The following is a 12,849-nucleotide window of genomic DNA, read 5'->3' on the forward strand; positions in this document are numbered from 1 at the left end:
GTAAGACAGTTGAAACATTTGAGGCATTTAAAAGTTATATTCTTCAGGAATCAATGACTATCCAGTTTATGGGTCTTTCTATATCTGCCAGTGAGGCTTTCCTGTGGGGGTCAAATTGTTGGAGCTGTTGATAAGTCATTGGATAATATTCTGCAAATGTATTTTCATTTTTTTTAGGGCTGACCCTAGTCGACTGGTCGATTGTTTGGTCGATAGGCTCCTTTGTCGACAGAGATTTTTTTAGACTGAGATTTTTTTAGTAGAGCAGTCGCAAATACACTATATATACAAAAGTGTGTGGACACCCCTTCAAATTAGTCGATTCAGCTGTTTCAGCCACAACCGTTGCTGACAGGTGTATAAAATCGAGCACACAGCCATGCAATTTCCATAGACAAACATTGGCAGTAGAATGGCCTTACTGAAGCGCTCAGTGACTTTAAACGTAGCACCGTCATAGGATGCCACCTTTCCAAAAAGTCAGTTCGTCAAATTTCTGCCCTGCTAGAGCTGCCCCGGTCAACTGTAAGTGCTGTTATTGTGAAGTGAAAACGTCTAGGAGCAACAACGGCTGAACCGCGAAGTGGTAGGCCACACAAGCTCACAGAACGGGCCCGCTGAGTGCTGAAGCGCATTCCAAACTGCCTCTGGAAGCAACGTCAGCAGAATAAAACTGTTAGTCGGGAGCTTCATGAAATGGGTTTCCATGGCCGAGCAGCCGCACACAAGGCCCAGATCACCATGCTTAATGCCAAGTGTCGGCTGGAGTGGTGTAAAGCTCGCTGCCATTGGACTCTGGAGCAGTAGAAAGGCGTTCTCTGGAGTGATCAATCCGACGGACGAATCTGGGTTTAGCGGACGCCCGGAGAACACTACTTGCCCCAATGCATAGTGCCAACTGTAATGTTTGGTGGAGGAGGAATAATGGCCTGGGGCTGTTATTCATGGTTCGGTCCCCTTAGTTCCAGTGAAGGGAAATCTTAACGCCTACAGCATACAGTGACATTCTAGACGATTCTGTGCTTCCAACTTTGTGGCAACAGTTTGGGGAAAGGCCCTTTCCTGTTTCAGCATGACAATGCCCCTGTGCGTAAAGCAAAGTCCAAACAGAAATGGTTTGTCGAGATCGGTGTGGAAGAACTTGACTTGCCTGCACAGAGCCCTGACCTCAACCCCATCGAACACCTTTGGGATGAATTGGAAGGCCGACTTCGAGCCAGGCCTAATCCCCCAACGTCAGTGCCCCGACCTCACAAATGTACTTTCTCCCGCTTTGGATACTGTCGCTGTCCGCGGCTCTGAATGTAATTATATGCACAAGCACAAAACACCACATCTGTAATTTTAGTCCCGTCTGAATCTGCCATGTCAGTCATTTTTACATGGCAGGAGAGTAACAATTCAAGCCAGAATAACCTACTGTTTTTTTGGCGAACTCCAAGGTCCTCTGGTAATACTAGTCCCGTGGGGAATCGACATCCCTGTGTTTTGAGAGAAATGAGTTTGACGGGTGTTGCTCACGGTTTGATCAAGAAAACAATAACTGATTTGATCAATTTAACGAAGTGCTGCTCATAGCCTACATATGAAGGGCCTGCAAGTATCAACTTTCACAGTGGATGATTTTGTTCATATGTTTTGTGTGTATTAATATTTCTAGCCTACAATCATCGATGTTACTACTAATGTGAAAACAAGACAAAATATTACTATTATTGCTCACTTGACTGTCTTAAGACAATTGTCAAATAATTTAACAGATGTCAATTGTTGTACAGCTTCATGGGTACGCTCTGGGCATCACCTTTTACCTCAAATAAACAGTATTTCTGCTGTTGTGGCCCTTTAACCATCTGTCTGACTTTGTCGTTCACACAGAAGAGAGACGTGACTATCGTGGATCCTCTGGGGAGCCACAACAACATCATGAAGCTGAGGAGGCAGAGAAGAGTCCCTCCAGATCAGAACACCTCAAGAAACACCAGCGGAAACCCACAGGGAAGAAATCTCACTGCTGCTCTGACTGTGGGAAGATATTCAACTCTTCAGCAGACCTTAAAAGACATATGAGAATCCATACAGGAGAGAAACCTTATAGCTGTAATCAATGTGGGAAGAGTTTTACTCACTCAAGCTGCCTGAAGGTACATTTGAGAACACACACAGGAGAGAAATCTTATAGCTGTGATCAATGTGGGGAGAGTTGTACTTCATCTAGCCATCTGACTAGTCACCAGAGAACACACACAGGAGAGAAACCTTATAGCTGTGATCAATGCGGGAAGCGTTTTGTTACATCTAGCTGTCTGACTATACACCAGAGAACACACACAGGAGAGAAACCTTATAGCTGTGATCAATGTGGGAAGAGTTTTACTCACTCAAGCTGCCTGAAGGTACATTTGAGAACACACACAGGAGAGAAATCACACGACTGTGGGAAGAGTTTTGTTTTGTCCCAATATTTAGAATCACACCAGAGAACACACACAGGAGAGAAACCTTATAGCTGTGATCAATGTGGGAAGAGTTTTAGTCGATCAAGCAACCTTATGGTACATTTGAGAAGGCACACTGGAGAGAAACCTTATAGCTGTGATCAATGTGGGAAGAGATACGCTGGTAAAAGAACTCTGATTAAACATCAGAAAGTACATACATGAAGGAGTTGTTTCATGATATCAATTAAATAATGTCACAATGTTTTAACATTGTTGTATGAGTATTTTAATGAATTTCACAATGTAGAACCATTTACATTTTACATTTTTTGTCATTTAGCAGACGCTCTTATCCAGAGCAACTTACAGTTAGTAAGTGCATACATTATTTTTTTCTTTTTCATACTGGCCCCCCGTGGGAATCGAACCCACAACCCTGGCGTTGCAAACGCCATGCTCTACCAACTGAGCTACATCCCTGCTGGCCATTCCCTCCCCTACCCTGGACGACGCTGGGCCAATTGTGCGCCGCCCCAACCGTTTTCCCCCTGTTCTATTGATTTCAGCGTGATATGGATATTAGCCTCATCAGAGGGAAAATCCAGGCTCTGAAATGAGTTGTGTTACACTTACCACGTTGGCGACCCACTTGAATCAAAATGCAACACTTCTAAATGTAGCTAGCTGTTTTCTACAAATTGTCCTCTGACCAGTGATGTACACATTATTCCCAGATTCCGTGTGGTTTTTGAGCTGTTAGTTTTAACAGGACGTGCAACCTCATCTCCCCCCTCGCGCAATTGATTTCAACGTGATATCGATATGAGTGATGACAAATAAGTGTTGCGTTTCTCTTCGTTTTGGGGACCGCTAAATTTAAATGCATCCCTCCAAAATGTAGCTGACTGTCTTCTGCAGGTTGTCCTCTAACCAGTGAAGTAAAAGATATCTCCCATTTCCATGTGTATTTTTTTGTTGTGTTAGTTTCAACAGCACGTACAACCTCATTTTCCCCCCCTAATCGATATTAGTGATTTATTGCCACTTGTCAAAACAACTGTGTTTTTGGTGCTTGTGCAGTTAATAAGGTGCTCGTTAAAAAAAATACAAGTATTATGATTACTATTGTGGAACATGTTTGTGTCGATAGTACATGTTATGTTTAGGTTTTCCATTTATCACAAACTATTTCTGCATATTGGTTATTGATTTGGACACGTTAAAACTGTGTTTTGACATTGGGCAGTATCCCACCTTGCAAAATATAGTTGAAAAATAGTTGAAAAGAAGACTATGCTCGAGGTCCAATCTACGTTTGGTTTTTTGTTGAAAGTTAAAGTTAAAAATATATATTTTTTAGGTCGTTGTTTCAACGACTTGAAAACAACTTAATTTCAACGTACTTGCAGCCTATAAACATGGACGCAGGATAACACATGCGTCTATGAACTGTTTTATTAACAATCTTACATCACTCCCTGTTGGTAACAGTATTTGCTAAAAATTTACAACATTCAAGTGCTAATTGTCTTTATTCCACTACTGAAGAAGCATGACTCAAATCACCTACTCATATCTCAAACATCCAGCCTGACAAAATATACATTTTTAATTATTCCATGCCTCCCTATTGGAAATGAATTATTGCCAATACATATTAACAAAGGGGTGTACATTCGGTTTTGATATTTCATAATATTTCCATTTTATGTAACATTTAGTAATCATAATAATTTATGTGACTAACTTATATTTTTTTTGCACAATTATATTGTTTATAAACAGTGTAGTAAAACCAGCTTATATTTTGGGCTGGATATTACATCATATTCTTACTGTTTTAACCAATGTTATTTCCTTAGATGCTCTTTAGTCTTTCAGCTTTTATTGATATTCTTTAGTTTTTTATCCACTGTTTGTTGTCTAGTAAATATTTCCGTTTTTATTTTCATAGTTTTTATTCATTTTTTCCTGTCAATTGCGTTGCATTTCATGTCTGAAATGTGCTATATAAATAAACTATACTGAACAAAAATATAAAAGCAACAACGTAAAGTGTTGGTCCCACGTTTCATGAGCTGAAATAAAAGATCCCAGAAATGTTCCATACTCACACAAAGCTTATTTCTCTCAAATGTTGTTCACATCCCTGTTAGTGAGCATTTCTCCTCCTTTGCCATAATAATCCATCCACTTCACAGCTGTGGCATATCAAGAAGCTGATTAAACAGCATGATCATTACACAGGTGCACCTTGTGCTAGGCACAATAAAAGGCCACTTTAAAATATGCAGTTTTATCACACAATGCAATGCCACAGATGACTAGAGTTTTGAAGAAGCGTGCAATTGGCGTGCTGACTTCAGGAATGTCCACCAGAGTTGTTGCCAGAGAATTGAATGTTAATTTCTCTACCATAAGCCGCCTCCAACGTTGTTTTAGAGAATTTGGCCGTACGTCCAACCGGCCTCACAACTGCAGAGCACGTGTATGGCGTCGTGTGGGTGAGCGGTTTGCTGATGTCAACAGAATGCCCCATGGTGGGGTTATGGTATGGGCAGGCATAAGCTACGGACACAAATGCATTTTACCCATGGCAATTTAAATGCCAAAGATACCGTGACGAGATCCTGATCCCTTTTTTGCGCCGCCTCATGGGTCTCACAGTCACGGCAGGCTGTGACACCGCCTGGGATCGAACCCGGGTCTGTAGTGACGCCTCATGGGTCTCACAGTCACGGCAGGCTGTGACACCGCCTGGGATCGAACCCGGGTCTGTAGTGACGCCTCATGGGTCTCACAGTCACGGCAGGCTGTGACACCGCCTGGGATCGAACCCGGGTCTGTAGTGACGCCTCATGGGTCTCACAGTCACGGCAGGCTGTGACACCGCCTGGGATCGAACCCGGGTCTGTAGTGACGCCTCATGGGTCTCACAGTCACGGCAGGCTGTGACACCGCCTGGGATCGAACCCGGGTCTGTAGTGACGCCTCATGGGTCTCACAGTCACGGCAGGCTGTGACACCGCCTGGGATCGAACCCGGGTCTGTAGTGACTCCTCAAGCACTGCGACACAGTGCCTTAGACCGCTACACCACTTGGGAGGCCTGGGTAGGTTACTTCTAAATCTACAGTCCAGAATTCTCATTAGTAACTAACTTTTGGATTACTGACACTCAGTAACGTAATCTGATTACTTTCAGTTACTTTACACTGCTAACCCTAATGCCTAACCCTAACATGAAATAACCCTAACCTTAACCACACTGCTAACCCTAATGCCTAACCCTAACATGAAATAACCCTAACCTTAACCACACTGCTAACCCAATGATCAAGCTTAAAGGATTGAGACAGGAAGTCAAGATAATACCTCCCCAGGAGGAATATTCTCTGAGGCAATGATCAAGCTTAAAGGATTGAGACAGGAAGTCAAGATAATACCTCCCCAGGAGGAATATTCTCTGAGGCAATGATCAAGCTTAAAGGATTGAGACAGGAAGTCAAGATAATACCTCCCCAGGAGGAATATTCTCTGAGGCAATGATCAAGCTTAAATGATTGAGACAGGAAGTCAAGATAATACTGCCCCAGGAGGAATATTCTCTGAGGCAATGATCAAGCTTAAAGGATTGAGACAGGAAGTCAAGAACAATGCTGGGCAGGACACGTGTGCCTGGGATTGGCTGGTTCTTGACATTTGGAAAACGGGGAGCAATGTTCACTAAAAATGGCAATGATAATAAGCATAGCACTGGTAGTAACGGGAATAGTCTTTTTGCTGTTTGTTGCCATTGCTGAAAACCCAGTTGATCAGAACCACGGTGAAACAAATGACTGTGAGGAGAACGACCATAAGGACCGGAACCCGAATGGGAAATTAACTTGACAGAGGTGTTCCCAGTTACCAGGGAAACCAGGACATTATACGAATTCTAATGGAAAGCAAAGTCAAAGGAGGACCACTTGACTGCCCTTACGGAAACCCAGAATATCTTTGATAGGGTGGTGGCAGGAGGAAGAGTAGGGGCTTGTCATGACTACAAGGACCAGCAACAGCTGGAGAAACCTGGACTTGGAGATATTCATCCTCCCAGACTTATATATCCTGTTCCATATTACTTTTGTGGTGATAATGACTCTAGAATGAGGTCAGAAATGGGATAATAAGCAAACATAGATGAAGCATTAGGTAAGGAAAGTAGGTGAGGTAACATTTTAAATGGATTTTGGTGTTGGAACTGGGAGTCCCATATGGGGGACGCCTGAGGAAAACCAGGAATCCTAAAAAAGATAGACTACGCCTCTCTCATGTCTTACCTATGTAGTAGATGTATGTAACAAAGGGTTTTCCGGTTACGAGTGTCCACGGACATGTCTCTTAATCCCCTAAACAAGGTTCTGCTTAGATTCAGAAGTCGGTTGTTAGGGAAGTAAACAGGTTCTGCTTAGATTCAGAAGTCGGTTGTTAGGGAAGTGAACAGGTTCTGCTTAGATTCAGAAGTCGGTTGTTAGGGAAGTAAACAGGTTCTGCTTAGATTCAGAAGTCGGTTGTTAGGGAAGTAAACAGGTTCTGCTTAGATTCAGAAGTCGGTTGTTAGGGAAGTAAACAGGTTCTGCTTAGATTCAGAAGTCGGTTGTTAGGGAAGTGAACAGGTTCTGCTTAGATTCAGAAGTCGGTTGTTAGGGAAGTAAACAGGTTCTGCTTAGATTCAGTAGTATGTTGTTAGGGAAGTGTCCGAAATGGAGAGCAAGCATTACTAGACCTTGTAAACATTAATAAATTATATTATGAGAAATAATATTAGAAATAATTCACTAGTTCATGTATTGCTTATACAATTGCAAGATAACTGCCTTAAATAGACATTATGTTTGAAACAGAGCTGCATTATTGTTGTGTAATTTTTTATGTGTTTGGATACTGACACTTATATTTTATTTCAAGTAGAAACATTTATGTTGTTACCTTTGGAATTGGTAATGTTTGAAAGTATAACCTTAGTGCTTTATATCGTAAACATGGTTGTTCTTATGTTAGTCACTACATATCCCTGTATTCATATATTAGTCATTATATCCATTTGTAAAGATGTGGGACCAATAAAGTCCCAGAGTGGGTATAAGATGGGAATTATTCAGTGGACCATACAGTAGTTACATCTCTTCAGACTCAGACTACAGATAAACATAGTTAATCACAACATGACCAACACGGAGCTAAAAAAAGAGATGTTATTTTTTAAATTAGTATATATTGTAAAGTGGTTGTCCCAATAAGGTGAATGCACCAATTTGTAAGTCGCTCTGGATAAGAGCTTCTGCTAAATGACGAAAATTTAAATGTTAATCACAACATGACGAACACGGAGCCAGAGTTAAACATGGGTACATCTCTGTTGCTAGGCAAGAACTTAATTGGTTCCTGTCACTGGTGTAGTTACTGCCCTGCCTGGTATACAGTTGAAGTCGGAAGTTTACATACACCTTAGCCAAATACATTTAAACTCAGTTTCACAATTCCTGAGATTTAATCCTAGTAAAAATTCCCTGTCTTAGGTCAGTTAGGATCACCACTTTATTTTAAGAATGTGAAATGTCAGAATAAAAGTAGAGAGAATTATTTATTTCAGCTTTTATTTCTTTCATCACATTCCCAGTGGGTCAGAAGTTTACATACACTCAATTAGTATTTGGTAGCATTGCCTTTAAATTGTTTAACTTGGGTCAAACGTTTCGGGTAGCCTTCCACAAGCTTCCCACAATAAGTTGGGTGAATTTTGGCCCATTCCTCCTGACAGAGCTGGTGTAACTGAGTCAGGTTTGTAGGCCTCCTTGCTCGCACACACTTTTTCAGTTCTGCCCACAAATGTTCTATAGAAGGGGTGTCAAACTCATTTTAGCTCAGGGGCCACATGGAGGAAAATCTATTCCCAAGTGGGCCGGACCGGTAAAATCATGGTATATATAACTTAAAAACAACAACTTCAGATTGTTTTCTTTGTTTTAATACGATCAACATAAAACATAAAGCTGGAGCCTGAGGACAGTGTGTCCAAAATAGTACAAGCACAACATCACTATTAATCATAAAACACCTCAAGTTTATTTGAAATTTCTAAAGAAAAAGAACACACAAACACAATGCCTTAGTGATTCACAGAACTGTAAATCAATTAAAAACAACATCAACATAAAAACATATAAACATAAAGCTGGAGCCTGAGGACAGTGTGTCCAAAAGCACAACATCACTATTAATCATAAAACACCTCAAGTTATTTGAAGATTCTGAGGACAAAGAACACACAAACACACAATGCCTCAGTGATTCACAGAAGTATATCACAGATCACAGAACTATATCAGGGTGTCTCATGCAGCACTTTAAGTGGGGTTGCATAGTTTATTTGACTCCTGATACCTGGCATCTTTTAGCTTTCACCAGCGCATCAATATCAGGCGTCACATCCTGAGTGGCAGCCAACTTCAGGATGTGATTCAAGTGCTTGTGTGTGAGCCTTGAGCGCAGCTTTGTTTTATATATGCTCATTACAGAGAAAACTTGCTCACAAAGATATGTGGTTCCAAACATGCACAACAATTTTGCAGCAAGGGCTGTCAAGTTGGGGTAACCTGGCAAGAGATTCTGATAAAATGTGTCCAAGCCAGCTGCGGCAAATTTTCCCTTCAAATCCTAGTCACACTGCAAGTCTATTATTTCAAGTTGGATGCTGACGGGCAGATCAGAGGGATTCACGGTGAATGCCAAGCAAAAAACGTTGAAGTCTTTCTCCCGTTCACCAAAAATCTGAAAGCGTTGCTCAAACTCCCGTAACAGTCCCGTTATTTTATCTTTGAACCGCATCATGTCTGCCACATGTTGGGTCGCGCACACATTTTTCAGACAGGGGAAGTGAGCTGCATCACCACCTGCGAGTTGCGTCTCCCACAATGACAGCTTCAACTTGAAAGAACGTATGCTGTCATAATACTGCGTGACAACTTTGTTGCGCCCTTGCAGCTGTTTGTTCAAGTTATTCAGGTACTCTGTAACATCCACCGTAAATGCAAGGTCCTGCATCCATTCTGCGGAATGAAATGGCCAGTTGTGCAACATCTGTAATGTCCGTGCTTTCATCAATTGCAACCGAAAACGCAATAAATGACTTTACTTTTTGCTTCAACTGGCTGTCCAAATCCACTGAAAATCGGAAATCCTGTCTGCAACTGTGTTTGTCACGATTCAGACAGACGACCAGAGGACCACAATTGCGTCACACCAGAAAGTTTATTAAACTTAAGGGAAAAGGGAAGTAGGGAGTGAATGAAGGCTCCAGGGGTAACAGGGATCCCGTCCAATGCGCTGGGTCTGTGCCCCCCCCAGTGGCAGCGATGCGTCCTATGAAGCCGGTGGTGGGTGGTCCAGAAGTCCTGGGGGGAGACACAGACACAACAGGGCGGAATGAAACCAGGCAGCAGTACAGTTCAAGGGAAATCCAAAATACGTAGTAGCAAGGCAGAAGGCTGGTCAGAGTTACTGGGATTGAAGAGTAGTCAGGAGTCGTAATGGCAGAAGCAGGTCTGGATCTCCTGAGGCAGAAGAGTATCCAAAAAACAGGCAGGTCCGGGGGTCACAAAACCAGGGTGAGCCAGAAGCGCGAGCAAACAGGTTCCGGGTGTGAGCTTTGCAGACGATCTGACACCGGAGAGCTGAAAGACAGGGCCTTAAATACTGGGAGAGGTTAGTGGGTAATGCAGCGCAGCTGGCAGAGTAATTAGAGCCGAGCAGAGCAGGGACAGGTGGAGCTAGTTAGGCTGAGTAGAGAGAGGGAGGTGAGCAGAGTGGAAGATAGTGAAACAAATTAAGGTGGTAACCCGGTGGAGTGAGAGGGCTCATGACAGAACCCCCCCAAGGGACGGCCCCAGAAGTCCCAAGAGCAACACCACGCCGGGCGGGAGGAGGGGAGCCGGAGGAGGGCTAGAACTCCTCCGAACGGTCCGAGTGAACGTCCTCATCCTCGGAGGAAGCCGGAGGGCCGTGGTCGGGAGATGGGACAGGTCCCGAGACAGGATCAGGCACAGGACAGGAAGCCGAGCGGGCCGGACGGTTAGGGACCCCTCTGGGCGGCCCCTACGGATTGCAGGTTGATCAGGATGCCGTTGGTGGAAAGCGGTGATGAGAGTCCTATCCACAATCCGACTAGCTGGCACCCAGGTCCTTTCCTCAGGTCCATAGCCCTCCCAGTCAATGAGGTACTGGAGACCCCTACCCCTCCGTCTGGACCGAAGCAGGCGGCGGACGGTGTAAACCAGACCACCATCGACGAGCCGTGGAGGAGGAGGACCAGGCGCAGCAGGGACCAGCGGACTCTCATGGATGGGCTTAATCTTAGACACATGGAAAGTGGGGTGCACCCTCAGGGAATTAGGCAGTTGGAGCCGGACAGCAGTTGGGCTAATCACTCTTATGATAGGGAATGGGCCAATGAACCGAGGTGCCAGCTTCTGCGACTCCACCCTGAGTGGCAGGTTCTTCGATGACAACCACACCCTTTGACCAACATGGTAGGTGGGAGCAGGAATTCTCCGACGGTTGGCCCCGGTAGTGTAGCTGGCAACGGACCTGAGGAGTGTGGCTCGGGCTTGTGACCAGGTGCGGCGACATCGACGGGCAAAAGCAAGTGCAGATGGGCAAGTAACCTCCTCCTCCTGGCTGGCAAACAGAGGAGGCTGGTATCCATAAACACATTGGAAAGGGGACATACCGATGGCAGAGCAGGTCAGAGAATTGTGTGCGTACTCCACCCATGTCAATTGCTGCGACCAGGAGTGGGGGGTTGCGTGAAGTCATGCATCGCAGCGCCTTCTCGAGCTCCTGATTAGCCCGCTCTGACTGCCCATTGGATTGGGGATGGAATCCGGAAGTCAGACTGACTGTGGCTCCCAGCAGGTGACAGAACTCCTTCCAAAAAGCGGAGGAGAATTGTGGACCACGGTCAGAAACAACATCCCTTGGCAGTCCGTGGATCCGGAAGACGTGTTCCAGGACCACCTGGGCGGTCTCCTTGGCGGTTGGGAGCTTGGGGAGGGGAATGAAGTGTGCCATCTTGCTGAAACGGTCAATGATGGTGAGAATGACGGTCATGCCACTTGAAGGGGGCAGCCCCGTGACAAAGTCAAGGGGCGATGTGAGACCAGGGACGTCTGGGCACAGGCAGGGGCTGCAGCAATCCGGCTGGGGGCTGGCAGGACGACTTGTGTTGGTTGCAGATGGGGCAGGCTTGGACGAATTCCCGTACATCCTTCCTCAGAGAGGGCCACCAGAACCTCTGGGCGAGCAGGTTGTAAGTGCGGGTGGAGCCAGGGTGACAAGCTAGGCGGGAGTCATGTCCCCACTGAATGACCTGGGACCTCAGGTCTTCGGGGGACAAAAAGGCGGTCAGCTGGGCAAGTGCTGGGACCTGGCTGGTTACGGAGAGCCTCCAGCACCTGTTCCTCAACAGCCCAGGTCAGAGCTGCAACGATGCAGGGACTTGGCAGAATCGACACAGGGTCCTTGGAGGGGGTGTCATCCTTCTGGAATTGACGGGAGAGGGCGTCTGGCTTGGTGTTGCGTGATCCAGGCCGGTATGACAGAGTGAAATTAAACCTGGTGAAGAACAGGGCCCAGCGGGACTGCCTGGAGTTCAACCGTTTGGCCGTGCGGATGTACTCCAAGTTCTTATGATCGGTCCAAACGAGAAATGGAATGGTGGACCCCTCCAGCCAGTGACGCCACTCCTCCAAGGCAAGCTTCACAGCCAGCAGCTCACGGTTCCCTATGTCGTAATTGCACTCAGAGGGGACAACCGACGTGAGAAAAAGGCACAGGGATGGAGCTTCCTATCCTCCGCAGCCCACTGAGAAATCACAGCCCCAACTCCCACATCCGAGGCGTCCACCTCCACAATGAATTGCCGGTCCACATCAGGCATCTGGAGGATGGGAGCGGAGGTGAACCTCACCTTGAGGGTACTGAAGGCTTTGTCGGCTGCTGGGGTCCAGGTGAAGGGTTGCTTGGTGCTGGTTAGAGCAGTGAGAGGGGCAGCAACGGTACTGTAGTTCCGGATAAACTTCCTATAGAAGTTAGCAAACCCCAGAAACTGTTGCAGCTTCTTTCTGTTCTCCGGAACTGGCCATGAAGTGACTGCTGATACTTTGGCAGGATCCATTTGGATACTTCCTTCTGCCACTATGTACCCCAGGAAGGCCACTGTCTTGACGTGAAACTCACATTTCTCTGCCTTGGCGTAGAGGGAATTCTCCAGAAGACGATGAAGGACTTGCTGGACATGGCGGGTGTGTTCAGACAGGTTTCTGGAGTAAATTAAGATGTCATCCAGGTAAACGAAGACAAACTTGTTT

The 12,849-nt window shown here is 45.3% G+C and overlaps 1 protein-coding gene across 1 annotated transcript; it reads left to right on the forward strand.

Moving 5' to 3' along the window:
* Nucleotides 1-1,497: 1,497 nt before the first annotated feature.
* On the forward strand, nucleotides 1,498-2,709 carry LOC123486501 (zinc finger protein 180-like). Its single transcript, XM_045217820.1, has 2 exons — nucleotides 1,498-1,522; nucleotides 1,960-2,709. Exons 1-2 carry the CDS (start codon nucleotides 1,498-1,500, stop codon nucleotides 2,661-2,663), a joined length of 729 nt encoding a protein of 242 aa, XP_045073755.1. The 3' UTR covers nucleotides 2,664-2,709.
* The last annotated feature ends 10,140 nt before the right edge of the window (nucleotides 2,710-12,849 follow it).

Source organism: Coregonus clupeaformis, unplaced genomic scaffold (assembly GCF_020615455.1).
Source record: "Coregonus clupeaformis isolate EN_2021a unplaced genomic scaffold, ASM2061545v1 scaf1244, whole genome shotgun sequence".
NCBI lineage: Eukaryota > Metazoa > Chordata > Actinopteri > Salmoniformes > Salmonidae > Coregonus > Coregonus clupeaformis.

Coding starts and splice junctions, on each gene's coding strand:
- LOC123486501 (XM_045217820.1), top strand. CDS start 1,498: ATGAGTTTGACGGGTGTTGCTCACG. Junction 1,523..1,959: donor TTTGACGGGTGTTGCTCACG/GTTTGATCAAGA, acceptor AGAGTCCCTCCA/GATCAGAACACCTCAAGAAA.